The sequence below is a fragment of the Emys orbicularis genome, chromosome 1, assembly GCF_028017835.1.
Source record: "Emys orbicularis isolate rEmyOrb1 chromosome 1, rEmyOrb1.hap1, whole genome shotgun sequence".
Taxonomy (NCBI): domain Eukaryota; kingdom Metazoa; phylum Chordata; order Testudines; family Emydidae; genus Emys; species Emys orbicularis.
In genome coordinates, this window is record NC_088683.1 from 342957238 (window position 1) to 342981009 (window position 23772).

The 23772-nt window shown below is 41.4% G+C and overlaps 1 protein-coding gene across 1 annotated transcript in view; it reads left to right on the forward strand.

Moving 5' to 3' along the window:
• Positions 1–23772, forward strand: part of SLC36A4 (solute carrier family 36 member 4) — a 194388-nt gene that overhangs the window by 42155 nt on the left and 128461 nt on the right. Inside the window, exons 8-9 of the mRNA XM_065397652.1 lie at positions 23–192; positions 14291–14460. Of these exons, the coding sequence (XP_065253724.1) occupies positions 23–192; positions 14291–14460 (340 nt within the window). The remainder of the gene's footprint in view (positions 1–22; positions 193–14290; positions 14461–23772) is intronic.

Consider the following 23772-nt stretch of genomic DNA (forward strand, 5'->3'; position numbering starts at 1 on the left):
TGTACTGTTTCTCTTTCTTCAGGTGCTCCCCCTGGAAAATAGAATGAAAGAAACCCAACGTTTCACACAGGCACTGAACATTGGCATGGGAATTGTTATGACCTTGTATATCACTCTAGCCACTCTAGGATACCTGCGTTTTGGGGATGAAATCAAAGGCAGCATCACTTTAAATCTGCCACAAGAAGTATGGTAGGTGGACATATATGATTTAAAATTCTTACTCTAAAGGAGTTTCAAAGATTAAATGTCATCTGTGGTGGGGGGTGGAGGGAGGGTTACATTCCATATACAAGAACTTTGTGGTATTTTATATCAGGATCTAAAATGGGTGACACTGAAAGATGAATATAGTGGGGCCCCTGGACGATCAAGATAGAAAAGGAGCACTTAAAGATGATAAAGTCATTGGGGAGAAACTAAATGAATTCTTTGCTTCAGTCTTCACGGCTGAGGATGTTAGGGAGATTCCCAAACCTGAGCCGTCCTTTGTAGGTGACAAATCTGAGGCATTGTCACAGATTGAAGTGTCACTAGAGGAGATTTTGGAATTAATTGATAAATTTAACAGTAACAAGTCACCGGGAATAGATGGCATTCACCCAAGAGTTCTGAAAGTACTCAAATGTGAAATTGCAGAACTATTAACTATGGTTTGTAACCTGTCCTTTAAATCGGCTTCTGTACCCAATGACTGGAAGATAGCTAATGTAACGCCAATATTTAAAAAGGGCTCTAGGGGTGATCCCGGCAATTACAGACCGGTAAGGCGAACGTCAGTACCGGGCCAATTAGTTGAAACAATAATAAAGAATAAATTTGTCAAACACATAGAAGAACATAAATTGTTGGGCAAAAGTCAGCATGGTTTCTGTAAAGGGAAACCATGTCTTACTAATCTATTAGAGTTCTTTGAAGGAGTCAACAAACATGTGGACAAGGGGGATCCAGTGGACATAGTGTACTTAGATTTCCAGAAAGCCTTTGACAAGGTCCCTCACCAAAGGTTCTTACGTAAATTAAGTTTTCATGGGATAAGAGGGAAGATCCTTTCATGGATTGAGAAATGGTTAAAAGACAGGGAACAAAGGGTAGGAATAAATGGTAAATTTTCAGAATGGAGAGGAGTAACTAGTGGTGTTCCCCAAGGGTCAGTCCTAGGACCAATCCTATTTATTTTATTCATAAATGATCTGGAGAAAGGGGTAAACAGTGAGGTGGCAAAGTTTGCAGATGATACTAAACTGCTCAAGATAGTTAAGACCAAAGCAGACTGTGAAGAACTTCAAAAAGATCTCACAAAGCTAAGTGATTGGGCAACAAAATGGCAAATGAAATTTAATGTAGATAAATGTAAAGTAATGCACATTAGAAAAAAATAACCCCAAGTATACATACAATATGAAGGGGGCTAATTTAGCTACAACTAATCAGGAAAGAGATCTTGGCGTCATCGTGGATAGTTCTCTGAAGACGTCCACGCAGTGTGCAGCGGCAGTCAAAAAAGCAAACAGGATGTTAGGAATCATTAAAAAAGGGATAGATGAAAGCGACAAAGAGTCCTGTGGTACCTGATAGACTAACAGACGTATTGGAGCATAAGCTTTCGTGGGTGAATACCCACATGCGTCTGACGAAGTGGGTATTCACCCATGAAAGCTTATGCTCCAATACGTCTGTTAGTCTATCAGGTGCCACAGGACTCTTTGTCGCTTTTTACAGATCCAGACTAACACGACTACCCCTCTGATACTTGAATTTAGTTAAACATTCAAGTTTTTTAAAATCAGATTTGTTTTTGTTAAAATTGTTTTTAACTAAAATAGTTAAATGAAATATTTTTTTAAAAAAAACCCAAAATTAAATCGACTGTGTCATTCAGGTCAACATGAGAAACTTAAAATATTGGCTTCTGCAGCTAACTCAGTTATCTTCACCTTCGTTTTCCTGTTTGTTCATAATCTGGAAAAGAAAAACAAGCTTTTCTGCTTTTTCGGGCCCAAATGATTTCTCAATTTGGAATGAATTAGTCCAAAGGAAGAAAATATTCTTTCTACATCGGCAGAAGAAGCTACTGCTGTTAAAAGTGAGATTATCACTTTAACAGTCTCTGAATCCAAGTTGCTTAAGTGACTACCACCAGTTCACTGGTGTGACTTTCTTTAAAACATCATCAGCAAACATATATTTCTTGAATGGTTCACCCTTAGCTCTGAAATTTATTATAGTTGGCATTATGGAGGGATGATTGCTGAATGTCCATGTCATAGCCAACTCCTCTTCTTCAGTAGGTTAAGGTTTGACCCTAGTACCGAGTATTGAGAATATTTGCAAGAAAATGAGCTGGAGATAGTGCTTGTCCCATCGTTTTTAGTGCTTGTAATTTAACTCTGTCATTGTGTATTTCTCTTTTGGGTTCTCAACCACATGGAAAGGAGAGTTTGTTGCATAAACAAACCAGGCAATTTTTTCATCAATTACCTCTTTTTGTAATCTGCTGGTTCTTATTACAAACTTATCTATGGTTGTTTCTGGATGATGGAGATCTTTTTTTCTTGTTGCTAAAGGTGATATATTGTGGCTATGTGACATACATGATGTGACTGAAACACTATAATTGGCAGATAACTCTGAAACTATAGAAAACAACTGTGATCTTGAATGTGGATAGTCTTCAGAATCCTGTATGTTGAGGATGGATTCTCCTAAACAAAAGAAGTCAATGCAGTTATTTGATTATTATTACCATACTTCTCATTTAGTATTACTCATTGCATTCACTGATACTCAGTACTACTTTAAAGGTGAAATTGTAAAAGAAGATCTGCCTATTTCAGCTATTTTTTTTTATCACAACTGGATCTAAAATGATAGTACCATAGAGTAACTCAAACATGAGAATTCAAGAATAGTCCAGAAGGAAGAGAGGCAGTCCTTAAGAAAGAAATATGAAATAAAAAAGTTTACCAACCTGAAGATCCTGCATGTTCAGACATGTTCCTTTCATCATCTTCAATGCAGCTTCCTCCTGAGAAGGAACACTTCTCATGATGTTGTTTCATTCGGGAAACCAGGCCTTGCATTTCTTTGTTGCACTATTTGCATTTTGCACGCATGCCTGTCTTACCCACAGGTAGAGGAACTTCATTAAAATATTCCCAAACTGGGTCTCTTTTACGTTATAGGTTTTCCCATCTAGTGAAAGAATGATCTGGTAGATCTCAAATCAATGAAGGCTACACTCAGAAAGACCTCAATACTTCTGGAATATGCTGCTCAAACAGTTTTACTTTTGTTTCTACTGCCTGTCCCTTCCTTCTCACATTTATCTACAGACATCTTCTCCTTGTCCAGATCTATTCCGCCCCAACAATCTTCTATTCACTGAACTTTTTGAAACTTTGCACTTTTAGAGAGAGGTAAGGGATTGACTCTGTGTACACAAATTTGCAGAGGGACAGTAGGGTTGAGGTCTGTTATTTCTCACCTCTCTATATTATATATTTATTTAAAACATTTTTGCTGTTAACAATCATGTTATCTCTGGAGACACAAATCCACAGTTTGAGAATTGAAAAACTAAGCATCTCTGATGGTATCTTCTAGACTGAGCACTGAGTCCCATTGGGTAGATAGAAAGATTAACCTAAATAATCTGTACAGAAGCCTGTGGAACCTCATAAGATTGAGTCCCTAATCCATGAACTATTGGAACTCATTTACAAAACTTTTCTTAAACATTACATGAATATATTGTCTCATACTATATAATTAGAATTTATAATCCCTATTCCATGATGAAATATCTTTGAGATATAATGAATCTTAATTAAAACTATCTTTAGATAGGTTTTTTCCTCAAAAAGCATTTTATCCAAAAAAATCCAATTTAAATAAAAAAAAATCTGATTGTTTTGATTTAAAAAAAAATTATTGATTTTTATCCACCCTGCCAGTGACCCATCTAGTTCAGTGTCCAGTCTTCATCAGTGGCCAGAACTAGCTGCTTCAGAGGAAGAACTCCTGCAGTTGACATGCATACTTCAGCTTGAACAGTAGGGCTTTTATATACATTGTTTATTAGTTAAAGGCTTTGAAGGGGAACAGCAGTGTTTAGTGGATAGAGCTCAGGGCTAGAAGTCACCAGACTTGATCTCTAGATGCAGCTGAGATGCCAACTCCCTGTAGATTCCTCCTTTCAAGATTCCCACCAATAAAATGGGGCTAATATTTACCAGCCTCCCAGGGTGTTGTGAGCTTGAATGTTTGTAAAGTACTTTGAGAGCTTCAAACGGGACGTGCTAAATATTATTTAATTAGTCTATATTGGTAATCTTAGATTACGTCCACTTAAGAAGTCACTATTAATTTAAATTTACATACAGGAATAGCAATTTAAAAAGCTCTCTTTTAGGCTAGTGAGTCCTAGCTTCATGTACGTCAACATGCATTAGGGTCAGAGCTGAAAAGTGTGTAAATATACACTTTGATTTTCACAGTGGCACCCTGCTGGTACTTGTTTGGGAAACTGCTTGTTTTTCAGTGCATGATACTTAATCTTGAGATAGTAAAAAACATTAATACGATGAAATATTAATTACACTTCTGGATATGTTATAAATTCTGACTTCTGTATTGATTACATTTTGAGAAACACACAGCACCAGAAAACAGTTATCTTAGTTTTCAAGTTTTTGCTTTTCGGTGCTTCATTTTTTGCCATTAGCACGTTTGGAAAATATTTTGAAGTCAATGGGAGCTACAGATCTGTAGCACCTTTGAAAATTAGGCCATCTGCTAGTTTAATTGCTGATACAGAGCCAACATGGAGACATTACACGATAATGAAGTGCTATTGTGTGAATCAAACAACTTTCAGAATGTTATATTTCTAAGTTATCCCATTTGTTACTTTTGCATTGCTCCAACATTAACAGTGATTTGGCTTGGGGTTTTGTTGTTTCCTCTACCCCATGAAATAATAATTTTTTAAAAATGATTCCCCCTCATCCATATGCACACAGAAAACAAAAAAAAACCCCAACAAACAATACATGTAAGAACATTTTATTTTAACAATTTCTATTGCTCTCTCTGTAGAGTTTATGAAAGGGAAAATACTGTTGGTTGACAGTATCTCAGTTTTGCATGTTTTTATTGAGGAGAGAGGTGGTCAGCTTTTGTTAAAGTCTAGACTGCTTTGTTTGTTGAGACAAATGCACCAAAAGTAGCATATGTGTGTGTGTGGGGGAGAGCATAGCAAAATATAAGGGAGTGTTCAACTCCTGTTATTGTTGCTTGCAGTTGAGCATAGGAACAGCACAGGTATGGAAATGTATTAGCCTCTCTTTAATTCAGCTTTTGAGGTATCATTTCTACAATGGCTCATGGTCACAATAAAGGGTATATTTGTCCTAGATGATCATGCTAGACTCTTCTTAGACTGAATGGGGAGAGAGAGAGAAAGAGAGTTGAGGGGTGGATGGATGAAGTGGCAAATTGACACCTTAGGTGTACATCTCCACACGATAAAATGGCAAATTGTGCGTGAGGTGTACATCTCCAGAGTTGCTCAGGAAACAGTTATGGAGGTGGTGATGCTCTCAATTTCACTTTCCTGATGGGATGTTGCCAGAGCATCTTTTAGGATCAGAAGAAAGAGGGGCCGAATGGTGCAGTAGTATGTCTTCTAGTCATTGCACATCGTAATATTGACGACCATGATGGTGAATGTAGTTGATATAATGGTGGTGATGAGGCTGCCTGCCACACTCCTAGCTCACTGCCATGCTGGGTAAATGTCCACGGGGGCTGGCAACCTTGTGTAACTAAAACTACCCAGTCAAAACAAGTTTCTGATGGCCCACATGTGGGAACTTCCTTTCATCTTTGGAAAGTTCTAGACTGTTGCCATCCCAATTGTGTAAGTTTACCAGAAGTCTTCAAACCCCCCGATCTCAACAGTCCTTTCAGTTTAATAAAAACAAAAATGAATCGTGTTACATTTGGTCTACGCTTCTTTCAACAAGAATTTTACCCAGTGATATAGGTTTTATTAACATGATCTTCCACCTACCTTTTGCCCAATTTGAATTTTTACCAAGAGTAGAGTTTAAAACAGACGTGTCCAATAACAGGTGACCATTATTTTGTTTTTTTATTTTATTAGTAATGGAAGGTGTTTTTCGGTTTTGGTTTTTAAAAGTCTTATTCTAATTGAGGGATTAAAGTGATTTTATGTACAGGCAGTCTTATATGCAGAGATGGTTTTCCTAGGGAAACCTCAAAAGCCATATTCATTTGAATATTTACAGAAATTAGCAATACAGTCAAAAATTTCCATTTTCTGTTAAACGTAAACCAGAGAAAAACACATTATAACAATATAGGGAAAACAAAAAAAAGGAAGGACAGGCATTTAGGCCCTGTCATAGGGTGGGATGGTCCTTGAAGGGATCCCACTTGTGACTAACTAGCTGCGTCCCAGGTGATAGGTTTGTGGCTAGGTATCAAGTGATAGCCTGTAGATTACTTGGCCCTTAGTTGAAATGGAAGAGAGACCTGCAGGGAGCAGGTAGGCTCCTGTAGGAGAACCTGGATCAGAGGAAAAGACCTAGGAAAGGGCTGGGCTGCAAGACCTGGTTTATCTGTTTAATTTAGGTTGGACTGATTTGGTTTTTAGAAATAAACCCATACCTGAAGAAAGGGACTTGCATTCTGCTGCTTTGATGTCCTGGCTGGTGAGTTAGCCTATTGGTTTATAGATCCTGACTCAGCAAAGTTCTTAAGCAAGTTCTAATTTTAACCATATGAACAGTCCCATTTACTTAAGTGCTTTGCTGGATCAGGACCTTAGAATTTAAGAGACTTTCCCCATTAAAATGTAACATTAACACTTCAGGTCAGATTTTGGGAGCTAAAACTTTGGGACTATCTAACATACTTATTAGAACTTGCTGAAATTTGGCTTTATGAAGATGGAGCAGTTTGCAGCTTTTCTGCTGAGTTTAGCAGCAGTTATTTGTGTCCTCAATGTTGCTGATATGCAACAAAGGGTCTATTTTGCTGTATTTAATGAGTTTTCTTAATTTTCTTTTTTTAAACATGTGGGCGTGTTCAGATATATAGAATGTCTCAGTAATTAATTTTTACACTCTCTGAGGTACAGTACCCAGTTTCCTACTTTTTAATTGGAGGCACAACCATTTAAGTTGTAGAGTGAAGGAGAGACTAAGCATATTGTTAGTTCTTCTAGCAGTGAAACTATTAAAAAAAAATATTTTTAAGATATAGCCTGGGGACACTTCTTTAACTGGTTGGAAAGTAATAGCAGATTAACAGTAAAATTAGTTTAATATTATAAAAATTTGTTTCATGTAAGAAATTTGAATCACATGCAGTTAGAAAATTGCTTACTCACTGCAATGGAGAATTTTGCTTTGAAGTCACCTTGTATTTAAAGCTTTGAAGTTTGATTATGAAGACTTTACTTTTTTTTTTTTTTTTTAGTTTATAGGGTTTTTATAAAGTTCTTTTTTGTGGGGGGGGGGAGCAACATTGTGAAGTCCAAATATTGGGGTGAGGTGGTCAAGCTTTTAGGTCAAATAACACGTTAGAAGCAATACCGGGTTGGTAATAACCAGTGCTTAATTTGTAATGAAAGAAGTGCTGGGGCTCAAGCAATTAGGTGCCAGGGCTCAAGCAATTTTTTTACCTTCATAACTGATACAGCAAGCCTAGAGGTGCTAGACTCTGGGCAATACCCCCAGCCAGACACCTGGGAAAGAATTCTCTGTAGTAACTCAGGGCTCTCCCCATCTAGTGTCCCATCACCAGCCTTTGCAGTTATTTGCTGCTGGCAGTCACAGGTTGACTACATGGCATTGTAGGCTGAAGGCTCCATTGCCAAAGAAAACAGAGGGGGATAACAGACAACTCTGTCTTGTATCATTAGACAAATTAAAAAGAGGTGATTGATGACCTTTAACCAAATAAGACACTCAAGGATAAGTATGTAGGGCTGATATGCCCTTATAAAACTAATTTCCAAAACCAAACCTTACTCAGATGTGTCTGAGGTACTCTCCCCTCCTCCCCCACCAGTCGAAGGTTTGCTGAAGTTCCAGAGAAAGCAGCACCAAGGAAGAATTGCTAGATTAACATTATTAATCAAATTCAGAATTCTTCTGATACTATCAGATTGGTGCCTGCCAGCAACAAACCCAGATTGGTCAGGGTGAACATATTTGAAAAGAGGACACTCTGTGTGTTTTCTAGCATCTTAGCATAAATTTTAGCATCCATATTAATTCAAGAAATAGGTCTGAATGATGCACAAGTGGTAATATCTTTTCCTTCTTTAGAAATTACCACAATTTTTGTGTCTTTCCATGAATCTGGAATTTCATTCCTCTGCAATGTACCATTAAGCAATGCAGTTAAAACAGGGACCAACACTTGCTTTAGGGCTCTATAATACTCTCCAGAAAACCCATTGGTACCTGGACCTATATTGGATTTTAAATTCTTAATTACAACTTCAACTTCCTCTGCAACTTCATCCTCTGACACCTGAGGTAGTTTCACATTTCTCAAACATCTATTTATAAGTTCAGAATTTGGATGTTCTGAAATGTACAAACATAGCAAATGTTTCAGAGATCTGTTTGTTGTCAGTTACTGAATCTCTTGTTTTATTTCTAATCAGAGGGATGGCTGATTTATCTTGTTTCTTTTTGAATTTTCTGGCTTAAAGCCTATCAGGTTATTGTTTTCTGTTTAATATATCTAAGTGTTTGCTCAGCCTTTCCTGTTTGTAACATATTAATCTTCTTTTTCTGTTCTGATGCTTCAATTATAAGGATCCCCGTCATTATCACCTTTCCAGCATCCCAGGGAACACTTTTCTTGATTCCTTCCTAATCATTTTCTTCTATATATTTCTGAAAATTTTCTTTCAGCTATCGAATTCTAAGGGGGTCAAACAACAAAGCTCTATTCAACTGCCTGGCCCTTTGTTTTTCCGCTGAGTCTCAATATTTTATATGCAGAGGCATGATCAGATCAAGTTATAACTCCCAGATTAGCTTTTTTAACCAAATTAGCCATGGACCTAGAAACAAAAATTATATAAATCTGGAATAAGATTAATGAGTAGCAGAATAATATATATAATCCCTGACATCTGGATTAATCTCCTTCCAGAAATCCACCAGATCATCATTTTCTAAGTGATTCTACAAATTTTCACTTGCCCCTCCCAAAGACACTCTGTATACAGTCTGTCTGCCACGGGGGATTAAGCATCTTGTTAAAATCCCCCCCTCCTCCAATATTAGTATCGCCTTCCCTAAAACTTCCTAAGGCTATGTCTACACTAGCACTTTTGTCCGTAAAATGTTTGTTGGTCAGGGTGTGAAAAAACACCCTCATGATTGACAAAAGTTTCATTGACAAATGCGCCAGTGTAGATTGCGCTGTGTTGGTGGGAGATGGTCTCCTGCCAACATAGTTACTGATGCTCATTGGGGGTGGTTTAATTATGCCGGCAGGAGAGCTCTCTCCTGCCGGCATAAAACAACTACCCGGGAGACTTACAGCAGCACAGCTGCAGCGGTACAAGTCTGTAGTGTAGACATGGCCACAATCTCTTTAAAAAAAAAAAAAAAAAAAAAAACATTAAAAAGCAACACAGAAAGAAGCTTGACCTTGCTTGGCAGCATTTACATTGGCTATGGTGAGAAGTTTACCTTTCCAGGCTCCCTTAATTAAAATATATCTGCCCTCTGTATCTGTGAGTTGTGCTGAAACAATAAAAGCTGTTCACAATGATGCCCAAGTCTTTAAGTTGTTACAGTGAATTCTGAGCCCGAGTAGTCCAAATTATTCCTTCCAATGTGCTTTGCTTTTGTCAACATTAAATTTCGACTACCATCATTCTACTTGTTCAGCTAGCAAATAAAACCCAAAATCTTTCTAGCAATCTTCCAGTCTTCAAAATAAAATAAAATAAAAGGAATGATGGATGAGTCATCTGCTGGTTGTGAGATTAATATTAGGCCCACTGTTGTTTGAAACACAATTTAATAGAAGGAGTGTCTCGTGGATTGCATCTAAACCCTCTAAACTGGGAACACATAACACCCCTGTGGCAAATGGAGTAATTGTTACCACGGAAAAAAATATTAAGTATTTCAGTACTTTCAGTTTCTCTGAATGTGATTTACTTCAGGAAATAAGAAGAGTCAGTGCCATGTATCATCCAGTTGTCTACAAATCTTCTGTGTGTGGTTTGCAGACTGACCATGGTCCATGCACCACAGATTAAGAAGTAGTATACTTAAGTTCATGGAAGATACGTTCATCCAGTGGCTATTAGCCAAGATGGTCAGGGACACAACCCTATGCTCCAAGTTTCCCTAAACCTCCAGCTGCTAGAAGCTGGGCCTGGACAACAGGGGATGGATCACTTGAAATTATCCTCTTCTGTTCTCTGAAGCACTGGCACTAGCTGCTGTTATAAGACAGGATACAGGGCTAGATGGAAACGTTGGTCTGACTCAGTATGATCGTTATTATATTCTTAACTTCTTATGGCAAGCTGTCTGAGGCAGGGGCTATCTCTGTGTCACATATTTGTTCATTGCCTAGGCAATGGGGCTGGTGCTTCTAAGTGCTACTGCAATATAAATATTAGTGCAGTAGACCTAGTTGTACAAGTTAGAGTTAAAGGAAAGTCTGGCACATTTTGCACCAGATACATCAAGAAGGGAGGTTTAGAATAGTTGGTTAAAGTTCTGGCAAGTAAAACTTTTTTGTATTTTTGTCTTCAGGAGATGATAAAGACATAGCACACATTGCACAGGACGAAACCATATCTAACTGTAATTTTTTTAGTATTGTAATCTTAGAACAAATGTTTCCTTCCTCCGAGAACACCACACAATTCGTCTGTGTATATCACAGCAGAGTGATCATTGCTAGTAAAGAAATAAAATATCAGTGTATTCAATTCACAATGTTTTATTTGAAGCACACACAACGTACTAGATGTCCCTCCTCTGTTAAAATCTCTATTTGCTGATGTTCAAAAGTTAGTTTTCAAAATCTCATCTTGGTTAAACTCCATCCTTATTAACTCTAAGGTCTGACCACATGAGAATGAAATATACTGTCAGATTAAGAATTGCAATCTAGCCTTTTATGTACTATTCCTAAAACCATTATATGCTCATCCTTGCATTAACTGTCAGAGGCTATGGATAGGAATGACGAGGTGGCTGAGGTAATATCTTTTACTGAGCCAACTTCTGTAGGTGAAATGGACATGCTTTCAAGCTCTTCTTCTCAGATCTGCGGAACTCGAAAGCTTGTCTCTCTTACCAACGGAAGTTGGCCCAATAAAAGATATTACTTCACCCACCTTGCCTCTCTCATATGCTGGGATCAATACGGCTACAACAATACTGCAGACAATTTTGATAAGAATAACAGTTTCAGGGATATTCTTTTCATCTTAATTCACAGTGTATAAAAAGGGATGAGGTGAAACATCTGAAAGGAGAACACAGTAAAGGTGTGTCTGGGGGAGTGAAAGGAGGGAGACCAAGGGTGACAGTAATAGGAACACAAGGTTGCATATGGCAGCAAATTGTACAATTTGGAGAATTCATAGTGTTTCTTTGTAAATAAGTGAGCGAAGTATTTCAGTGGTGGGTAAAATGACTTATATGTGTTTTGTGTGTCTATAATATTTCTAACTCTAATCACATAGATCTATAATATGTGATTCTGTATAGCAGACATATACTTGTATATCCCGGGGATAGGGATCCTATTGGATGAAAGATGCTATATATAAATATTGAAGCATTTCTCCTTTTAAATGTCACTCTTTTGGGGATAGAGTATTTAATATCGGAAGAGTAGATTCTGTTTGCTTACTGGGAATATCTGTACAACTTTATGCTGATGTACTTTTAGTTGTGCTTTGAGTATCCCACAGTGTCCTGCCATGGTAAATAAGAGACCTACTAACCCCCTTTATCTTTTCACACAGCTTTCTTCCTGTTGTTCACTATTATCATTATTAGCATCTTTATTATTATTGATTTATAAAGCTCACTTTGGGTGTCACAGTGTTTCAAAAAGAGCACAACAAAGCAGAGCATTAAACAATAAGAACACATTTAACACTCAGATAACCAACAGGGAATGGCTTAATAATCTAAGCATCATGTTTGAAATAAGTCATTCTAAAACTACAGCCTCATTTTTCAAAAGTGACCAGTGATTTTGGGTGCCTCAATTTTTGGATGTCCAACTTGACTCCTTAAAGGAGCTGATTTTTTTTAGAGGGCGAGTAAACACTTTCTGAAAATCCGGCCCTTTGAAGGTCAGGTTGGGCACCCAAAATTACTACTCACTTTTAAAAATTTAAGACCATGTGTTCAAATCCCATTTTTATTAAGTGTTTGTATTATAAATATAAATAAATGGAGATATCCTATCTCCTAGAACTGTAAGGGACCTTGAAAGGTCATCAAGTCCAGCTCCCTGTCTTCACTAGCAGGACCAAGTACTGATTTTTGCCCCAGATCCCTAAGTGGCCCCCTTAAGGATTGAACTCACAACCCTGGGTTTAGCAGGCCAATGCTCAAACCACTGAGCTATTCCTCCCCCTCCCCCCCAATGTCAAGGTACTGTTTGTCTTTGACACTGTACAAACATGTTCACCCCTATGCAGAGTGCAGCCATGTGAGATCTTTGCCCCACTGAAGTCTGGTATTGCAAGATGTATTTGACTCCAATGGGACTACTCGTATGAGAAAAATCAAATGTATATATGTGTTTTCAGGATTGGGAGCCTTATGCCCTATTTTGAGGCCTCCTGTGGGTCTTTTGCCCAGATGGGAGTTTCACCCTTAAAATCCACTTCTGAAAATCTTCATCCTTCGAACAATATTAGCCCCTTTCAGAATCCTTTTCAGTCCAACTGATCAATTCTCATATGACAACAAGAATGCCCATTAAGTAAAGGTTTGTGGTCATGTTTCAGTTTTATGAGGAAATACTAAAACACAGGTTTGGATGTTTGGTCCCCAAAAGATGAAAATGTTACCACTGATTTGTTCTAGTCTTTACCATATGTTGGTGGGAAAATATACCTTTTATGAAATAATTTGAGATTCTAGGAATGGGAAAATCTAGGTGCAGTCTTTCAGGTCTTTGATTTGTTCAGCTGTGAGGTCTGGACTTGTGGGGTTTATCTGGCTGTTTGCTTCAGGGAGATTGGGTCCTATTCATTAATTGCAGTTACATTTTTTTAATGTGTGTACGTGCACATAGAGCACAGAACAAGGGCACTTTTAGAAATTAGTGCTGTATGTGCTAAAAACAGAACATGAATCCTTGTTCTGAAAAAGGGGGTTGGTTTTTATGTTACTAAAGTACTTTAAATTTTTGATGGTTCACAATAGTACTAAAAAAATTGACCAGTTCTGGTGCAACAGTCCTGATAACTTAGTGGTGGGTTTTTTGGGGGGGTAAACCTTAAAAGGAGCAAGAAAAACTATGCCAAATTATTATTTATTTGTATTTTGCTAGTTCCCACAATGTGCTAGGTACTGTGCTTGCACATATAAAGTGATAAGCGCTTTGTTAGATTCGGGCTTAAAGCATTGCGTAACTTTGAGAACATGAGTTAGAGTTTGTCTATACTATGAAACTATACTATGTAATGAAACTATACTATGTTTCATTACTTATGAAAAAACACACCTCTGAGCGACATAAGTTTCGCTGGCATAAGTGGTAGTGTGCACAGCGCTACGTCGGTGGGAGAGCTTCTCCCACCAGCAGAGCTACCGATGCTCATTGGGGGTGGTTTAATTATGTCGACGAGAGCGCTCTCTCCCATCAGCATAGAGCGGCTACATGAGAGATATTACAGCAGCGCAGCTGCATCGGTACAGCGGTGCCATTGTAAACTCTCTTGTGTAGACATAGCCTTAATCCCTATTAAAGTCAATAGGGCTACTTATGTACTTATGTGCTTTGCTGGATTAGGGCCATAGTCCCTTCCTAGAGGATCTGATCCTAGGAAGAAAAGCAACAGGGAGGGTGAGAGAAGAGGAATAAAACAATCAAACCATATATTCAAAATTATTTCTATATAGCAATCTTCCGCAAGTATTTCATTATGTGAAACAATCCCCCTTTTCTTCCAAAAAACTAGCTTTTTACAAAGTATTTGCAACTGACACAACTCTTGTGTAAATGTTTTCAACAGGTTGTATCAATCCGTGAAAATTCTGTATTCCTTTGGGATTTTTGTGACCTATTCAATTCAGTACTACGTTCCAGCAGAGATCATCATTCCAGCAATTACCTCAAAAGTGCAGCAAAAATGGAAGCTGTTCTGTGAATTTATGGTCAGGACACTCTTGGTCTGCTCAACCTGTAAGTACACCATACAACCTTCATAAAAATGCTCATGGTTAAGTTTCTTTGAGACCTGCTTGGAAGAATGAATGTTTCTTCTTAGATATATTTTGGGGGGGGGGGGGGAGGAGGAAGCAGGGAATTGGTAAATCTAAAATGATTCAGTGACTGTATTTTTTTTCCCCTACAAACAGTGACTTGATCAATATAATGTTTGGTTCATATTATTATAACAGTATTTTATTGGTAGCATTGATCATGAATCTGACAAGGCAAATATTTTTTTGCCAATGAATCTGCCAGTTCTACCAGAAGACATTTGAAACAGTTTTCTTACAATAAAAGGTTTTGTTTGTAATTTAATGAAAGATTTAAACAAAATCCATGCTGTCCTATATGCACTTCTTTTATGTGTGACTTCACAGTAGATGCTCTGCATAGAGAAATCATTCATCTACCTTGCCAAATCCTGAGGACCAAGTCTTGACCCTGCTGCTCTGTGGACACATACCTAGCAGGACCTATGCAGCTTGGCCAGGAGCACTACCAACTCTTGGAGTGCTATTTTGCACCTTAGCAGGGGAAATGCCTAGAGAGAGTTCTCTAGCTGCCCAGCCCTGCCGTCATCCTCTGGAAGTTGAAATCTGAGACTCCATTCCCTCCTCTTCACTTCAAATGCCATATGTAGGAGTCACTAGTGCATTGGTGCTTCCGTCAATGTTCCTGTATACTGGCGGGGAGGGACTGCCCAGCTAACTGGTGTTGGTGAAGACAATGAAGGGGTCTAGCAAAATCTATTTCCTCCCTCCACATTCATCACCGAAGGTGGAAATAGCCTGGAAGGGTTAAAATGAAGAGAGATTGAAATTTTTCCTTTAAAATGCATGGTCAACCTGTGGAACTCATTGCCATAGGGTGTTGTGCAGGCCAAAAGTATAACTGGGTTCGAAAAAGAATTAGATAAGTTCATGGAGGATAGGTCCATCAATAGTTATTAGCCAAGATGGTCAGGGACACAACCCCATGCTCTGGTGTCCCTAAACCTCTGCTGCCAAAAGCTGGAACTGGACTGTAATGGATAGATCACGCGATAATTGCTCTGTTCTGTTCACTCTCTCAAAAGCATCTAGCACTGGCCCCTGTTGGAAGACAGGATTCTGGGCTAGATGGACCATTGGTCTGACCCAGTATGGCCATTCTTATGTTTTTTCATGAATTCGTTTTTTGGTTGGTTTTTTTTCCAGTCAGAATCAAAAACTGAATTTTTGGCACATTTCAGTTGTTGAAAACCAAAAATTCAGATTTCATTTTTCTCAAAATTTTTCATGGGGGTAAAATCATTTTTGGACCAGGTGTGGTTAGATGTTGATAGATGTTTGGTTGCGTGTGTGTGTTTCCTTTGTGTGCCGCCCCATCTCTGCTCAGACAGCTGGCATGGCAGACCTTGAGCGAACTGCCCAATGATCACAAGATACATTAAGGGACAAAGGCACCCAGCCAGGTTTATTGTCGCTGAAGCATGGTACTAGTATCCCGCAGACTATACCGGACCACTAATACCTGTATGTCCGTAACAATGGACCAACTCAGTGAACGGCGGGACTTTCTGTTCCTTCCTAGGCCAGACAAAAATACTCCCTCTGAGATACATATTTATACCCTGATACAAACAAGTTAGTACTGCCCCATGACATAGTTAGTTACCGCCCCCTGACGTCGCTAGTTATCACCCATTATTTTGTACATGTTGGTTTGATCAAAACAGGTACAAAAGGGCTTATGTCTCAAGTTCTCTTCCTACTACACTAGGTATAGTTAAAATGCATAAAAGTTGTTAACTGGAGTCTAGTACCTGTGTCAGTGAGAATGGGCTAATTCATGTACAATGTCTATGGAAATACAATATGCAGGCAGGCTTTAGTATAGAGTGTTACACAAATGGTTACTCTTTGTAATCAAGTCCAATAAAACAAATGGTTGCTTTCAATATCAGATGGTAAGGAAATAATTTGAATAGGCAAGAGAAGAACATGCCCTTAGGTGATATTAAACAAAATCAAACTTGCTATTGGCACCCTGAAAACAGAGAATAGTATTTCGGATACAGAGGTCCCTTACTTTCCCTCATGCTGTGACATTCTCACACCCCATTCTACTCCCTTTCCTGGTGCTGATACCATAACTGATTCTTAAATTGGAAGTGTTTGATGGGCATTGACCACTCTTTGAATATAGCACTTCCTAGTCCAGAAATACACAATGCATTCTGGGGCGCCTCTGACCAGAAAAGCCAGTGGCATATTTGTATGGAACTATGATTTTGCAGAGTTTTAGGGCTGTTTTTGTTGAGACTAAATATCTTGTTCTTTATTTCACAGCAAGATCAACATTTTCTAAATGATTTCAAGTAAGGAGAATGCTAAACCTTTTTTAAGGTGGGGTAATGGTGTAAAGACAGTTAAAAGAGAATGAGTGAGCGCTTGTAAAGTTAGACCAGGTTGCTGTTTGCTTCTGTCTAAATTTACCTGTGATGGAAGATTGCAGAATGGACCTGATGAAGGACTCAGGGTTGTACTGGAACACTTTAATATTTTCAAGTGAGATTGGTAGCAATGCCCTTGATTAAATGTAATGCACCCGACGGCTTACTCTCTTGGCTGTTGTGATATATATTGGCCTATCATGTGGACAGTATCACCACTCACTACTGAGTCACTTGGGATTGCAGCATTTCCACACAGGTTGCCAGAAAGAGCACACGTCACCATCTTTTTTGGCAAATATTTATGGAGAGGGACATGGGACACACTCAAATAATTTGATTAGGTTCAGAATGCTTCTTCAGCAAGGATAGCATTGGAGGAAAGGAAAGATGAAGGAATTGGGACACATTTTCCCACTTTTTTGTCTCTAACTCGATTCTTTCTCATCTTTCTGTTTTTCTCTCCTTACCCTACCATTTCTTCTCTTGTTACCGCCTCTCTTCAATAAATTTCCCCTCCTTTCTTTCTTTAATCATTGAGCAGACCATGTTCTCCCTACACAAAAGCTTTAAATTACGCCCCTGTCACTCCTCCAACCCTCTCTCATTACTGCTACCTTCATCAGTTCCTCCCACTCTTCGCTTGGAACAGTATCCCAATTCCTGCTCACCAGCTGCCCACTCAGTTCTGTTTAAAATCAGAATTTTTGCTTTGTTGCTTTCCTCACGTTTGATCTCACCATACCTTCCTCTTCTGAATTGTTTGTCCAAATTTGTTTTCCTTGTGTTTTTTTGACTTGTTTATTAGGTTGAAAGCTCTCTGGGGAAGGGAAGCTGTCTCTTAGGGTATGTCTACACTACGAGAGTAGTTCGATTTTAGTTAAATCGAATATGTGGAGTCGATATTACAAAGTCGAACGTGTGTGTCCACACTAAGGACAGTAATTCGACTTTGTCAGTCCACACTAACGGGGCAAGCGTCGACATTGGAAGCGGTGCACTGTGGGCAGCTATCCCACAGTTCCCGCAGTCCCCGCTGCCCATTGGAATTCTGGGTCGAGCCGCCATTGCCTTCTGGGTAAAAAAATGTGTCGAGGGTGCTTTTGGGTAACTGTCGTCATCCAACCGTCACTCCCGCCCTCCCTCCCTGAAAGCGCCGGCGGGAAATCAGTTCGCGCACTTTTCTGGTCAGTGACAGCGCGGACGCCACAGCACTGCGAGCATGGATCCCGCTGTGACCATCGCTGCAGTTGTGGCCGTTGTCAACGCATCGCAGCTCATCATCGACCTTTCACTGAGGCAGATAGAGAGAAATCAGGCGAGGAGGCTACGGCACCGGGGTCAGGACCTGAACTCCGAGAGTAGCACACGCCTGTCTGAAACCACGACACCCAGTGCCGAGGACATCACGGTGGCAATGGGTCTTGTGGATACTGTGGAACGGCGATTCTGGGCCCGTGAAACAAGCACGGACTGGTGGGACCGCATAGTGCTTCAGGTCTGGGATGAATCCCAGTGGCTGCGAAACTTTCGCATGCGGAAGGGGACTTTCCTCGAACTTTGTGAGTTGCTGTCCCCTGCCCTGAAGCGCAAGGACACCCGGATGCGAGCAGCCCTGACTGTCCAGAAGCGAGTGGCCATAGCCCTCTGGAAGCTCGCAACGCCGGACAGCTACCGGTCAGTCGCGAACCAGTTTGGCGTGGGCAAGTCTACCGTGGGGGTTGTTGTCATGCAAGTAGCCAAGGCAATCGTGAAGGTACTGCTGTCAAAGGTAGTGACCCTGGGAAACGCGCAGGCCATCATAGATGGCTTCGCCGCGATGGGATTCCCAAACTGCGGTGGGGCTATAGATGGGACTCACATCCCTATCCTGGGACCGGACCACCAGGCCAGCCAGTACATCAACCGAAAGGGCTACTTTTCAATGGTGCTGCAAGCACTGGTGGACCATAAGGGACGTTTTACTAACATCAACGTTGGATGGCCGGGCAAGGTTCATGACGCTCGCGTGTTCAGGAACTCTGGTCTGTTTAGAAGGCTGCAGGAAGGTATTTACTTCCCGGACCACAAAATAACTCTTGGGGATGTGGAGATGCCTACAGTGATCCTCGGGGACCCAGCATACCCGCTAATGCCCTGGCTCATGAAGCCCTATACTGGCGCCCTGGACACAGAAAAAGAACTGTTCAACTACCGGCTCAGCAAGTGCAGAATGGTGGTGGAGTGTGCTTTTGGCCGTCTCAAGGGGAGATGGAGAAGCTTACTGACTCGCTGTGATCTCAGCGAAACCAATATCCCCATTGTTATTGCAGCTTGCTGTGTGCTCCACAATCTCTGTGAGAGCAAGGGGGAGACCTTTATGGTGGGGTGGGAGGTTGAGGCAAATCGCCTGGCTGCTGATTACTCCCAGCCAGACAGCCGGGAGATTAGAAGAGCCCAGCGGGACGCACTGTGCATCCGGGAGGCTTTGAAAGACAGTTTCCAGACTGAGCAGGGTCACCAGTGAATTTTAAGTTTGTGGACTCAGAACCTGAACTTGCCACCGTTTCTTTACCCAGTTACCGTTGACTATCCTCTCCAGTTACATACCCCCTTCACCCCCTTCCCAAAAAATAAAATCTGTTCTGTTTTGTTAATGAACACCGTTGTCTTTATTACTGTTTTCGCGGGAATGTTTTAAACCTGGGACGCAGACTGTGGCGGGGTGCGGGTTTACTGTTGTGATGCAAATGATGCTTCTAAACTCCAGGAATGACGGGTTCCGCAGTGGTGGACTGGTTGTTTCAACAGAGCCTGCCAGCCCTCCTGGGCGGGACAGCGTGTATGTGTCGGCTATGTGACTGTCTGGCAGGGGGAGGAGGGTTACAGCTCCCCTGCTGCGGGGCTCTGTGATGCATTAGATCTGTAACTGCCCTCCCCCGCCACAAAGTCACAGAGCAACCCCCCCCCCCCCAGAACACGAAAACCACCTCCCAGATTGAACAGGGTCACTAGTCACTGCACTGGGTATGTGTCCTGATCCTGGACCTGACCCCGCCTCTGTACCCTGGTAAAGGTGACTGTCCTGTCCAATTACCATGCCCCTTCCCCTCGTTCAGACAGACTCTCCTCCAAAATAAAATCATGGAAACAGTAATTAACAGAAACGAATATTTTATTATGAACCACACATGAAACGTGGGGGTTGAAACTTGCACGGGGGCTTCTGTGAGGTGTGTAGGAAAGGACTTTTAAAATTTTGGGGAATGAGAGCCTTCTAGTGCTAGAGCAGTCTGCAGGGGTTGACTGAAAGTTTTAACGGCCCTTGCCGCCCCTCCTTCTTTGTACTTTGGGTGAGGGGGGTGTGGGACTTGGTGGCGGGGGAGGGCGGTTAGAGATAGACCGCAGCGGGGCTCTGTCCTCCTGCCTCCGGTCTTGCAGAACATCCACAAGGCGCCGGAGCGTGTCCGTTTGCTCCCTCAGAAGTCCAAGCAGCTTTTCAGTAGCCTGCTGGTCCTCCTGACGCCACCTCTCCTCCCGTTCCATGACTGCTCGGTGCATTTGGGACAAGTTCTCCCTCCACTGTGTCTGCTGGGCTGCCTGGGCTCGGGAACAGCTCATTAGTTCTGAGAACATGTCCTCCCGCGTCTTCTTCTTCCTCCTCCTAATCTGCGCTAGCCTCTGGGAGTGTGCTGACAGGCTGGGTTGGGAGACAGTCGCAGATGTGTCTGTGTGAATGGGAAAAATGGAGTGAATTCCTGAGACAGATAAATGAAGTTGTGTACAAAGAACCTAGTCTTTCTCTGTGAACAAGACCATGCACTGCACCTCTCACATGCGCACTCAGGACAAGGTCGAATTTTCGGCCATCGCCTTCAGTGCCTGGGGTCCTGCAGTGGTCTTGCAGTTATCTGAGAAGCGTGGCAGGACACCTGAACTTCTGTAGCGTGCAATCATGGTAAGCCGTAGACTTCTGGCTGCTTAAAACTGTACTAGTAGCACTGGCCTCCTTTCACATTGAAAGCAATGCCAGTCTCTGCTGCCAGCAATCAGGACAGCATGAACTATGCCCCTGTCCCACCCCCTCGCGGCTGTTCCAGGGAAAGATCCCTGTATGCTGCCCCTCTCCCTCCACCGCGTGGCTGTAAAGCAGTCCCAATACTAACATTCCCCTCCCTAATTCAAAGCAGGGCGTAATGAGCGACATCACCCTGCTGAGGATCTCGGAGTCCCAGAGGGAAAGGATGTTTCGAGAAAGCCTTCAGAAACCAGGGCCGTTTGCCGCTATGCTCTGCAGGGCAATGATACCAGACTATCTGATGGTGTCGTGGCGCGGTAACGTGTCCTACCACGGAGGGCCCAATAAGATCGCCCTACCCAGGAACCTGATGAACAGGCTGGAAATGTACCTTCTTGAGACCTACGAGGAGTTCTCCTATGAGGATTTCGCCTCCATCCCCGGCCATATTGACCGGATTTTCGCGTAGGTGCACTGGGACTAAAGAGTGGAGCGTCTTGGGCAGCATAATCATGACTTACCGGACATTGTAAAAAAAATTTTAAATACTTGGGACTAAATTGTGAAGAGCCTAAGGCAGACAAATCATGAAAAACCCTTTGTTACGATTGTAAATATTCCAGTTTTTTTGCAGTTAATTGTTTACATGTTTAAGCACTTTAATAAACAGCCATTGTTAATATTATAAATATTCTAGTTCTTGTAAAAATAAATGTTTAGATATTTAAAGCACTCACTGCTTGATCCTTCCCCTGATTCTGTCTCCGGGGTAAGGGATGGGGACGGTTGGTAGGGGATCTCGGTAAGGGTGATGAAGAGCTCCTGGCTGTCGGGGAAATCAGCGGTGCCAGCGCTGTCGACTGCCTCGTCCTCCTCATCTCCTTCTTCATCTTCCCCGTCCGCTAACATGTCCGACGAGGAACCTGCCGCGGACAATATCCCATCCTCAGAGTCCACGGTCAGTGGTGGGGTAGTGGTGGCGGCCGCACCTAGGATGGAATGCAGTGCCTCGTAGAAACGGGATGTGTGGGGATGGGATCCGGAGCGTCCGTTTGCCTCTTTGGTTTTTTGGTAGCCTTGTCTCAGCTCCTTGATTTTCACGCGGCACTGCGTTGCATCCCGGCTGTATCCTCTCTCTGCCATGGCTTTAGAGATCTTCTCGTAGATCTTTGCATTCCGTCTTTTGGAGCGCAGCTCTGAAAGCACGGACTCATCGCCCCACACAGCGATGAGATCCAAGACTTCCCGATCAGTCCATGCTGGGGCCCTCCTTCTATTAGATTGCATGACCATCTCTGCTGGAGAGCTCTGCATCGTTGCCAGTGCTGCTGAGCTCGCCACGCTGTCCAAACAGGGAATGAGATTCAAACTGGCCAGACAGGAAAAGGAATTCAAATTTTCCCGGGGCTTTTCCTGTGTGGCTGATCAGAGCATCCGAGCTCGGACTGCTGTCCAGAGCGTCAACAGAGTGGTGCACTGTGGGATAGCTCCCGGAGCTATTACCGTCGATTTCCATCCACACCTAGCCTAATTCGATATGGCCATTTCGAATTTAGCGCTACTCCTCTCGTTTTGGAGGAGTACAGAAGTCGAATTTAAGAGAGCTCTATGTCGAACTAAATAGCTTCGTGGTGTGGACGGGTGCAGGGTTAATTCGATGTAACGGCGCTAAATTCGACATAAAAGCCTAGTGTAGACCAGGCCTTTGAGACTATATCTACTCTACAGAGCTTATACCAACATAGCCCCCTAGTGTAGACACAGCGTACAGAAGGAGGAGTTCTGCTGGTAGAAGAATACCATCTCCCTGAATATTTGCTTTGCTGAAAGAAGCCTTCTTCTGTCTACAGGTTTTTTTTTTGTTGGCATAGCTATGTCACTAATGGATGTGGGTTTTTTACACCCCTGATTGATGTACTATGCTGCTATAAGTTTTATGTGTAGATCAGGCCTTAGTGTAGCGCCTATATATGTATTTAAACTGCTGTTCCAATTTTAACACTACCTTGTAACTAGCTACCATAGTTATCACTGCTTCTGTGTTTATACCCATCTTCTAGTTTTGTCCTTCTGCAAGGCACTAGTTATAATCAGGACTTGATTTCAACATTTAAACATTGCCTTGCTTTCACCAAGCTGAAACCACTCAGAAACCACTCAGAAAATATTTTTTCATATAACTTTTTTAACCAAGTTTTAAAAGTAAAAATGTTCTTTGATCCCTCATGCAGGATAACAGTGACAGAATATGCAGTAATGTCCAGCTTATTCAGAAATTATATACTGATTAAAGGGACTCTGCTAACTTAAGAATCATATGCCAAAAACAAAATTTGTTTGTTACTAATAATATATTAGGATATTAAGAGAGAGGACTTGAAAAATCCATCTAACTTTTCATTATGTTGTTGGTTTACTTTTTGGATTTCCCAAATCAAAACCAATTAAATTGTTGTTTTATTATTCCACAAGGGTACTAAATGCCTCGCAGAAAACACACATGCTCTGATGTCTATGCCCAAAGGAGATTACATTCTGAGTGAAGGACTTGACAGACATGTGTGGATATGACATTCCAAAGAGGAAGGGATGTGGATTATAGATGTATGATTATGTGGTTACTTCTGGATGAGAAGCTGGATATAAGTCAACAGTGTGCCCTTGTTGCCAAGAAGGCTAACGGCATATTGGGCTGCATTAGTAGGAGCTTTGCCAGCAGATTGAGGGAAGTGATTATTCCCCTCTATTTGGCATTGGTGAGGCCACATCTGGAGTATTGCATCCAGTTTTGGGCCTCCCCACTACAGAAAGGGTGGGGACAAATTGGAGAGAGTCCAGCGGAGGACAATGA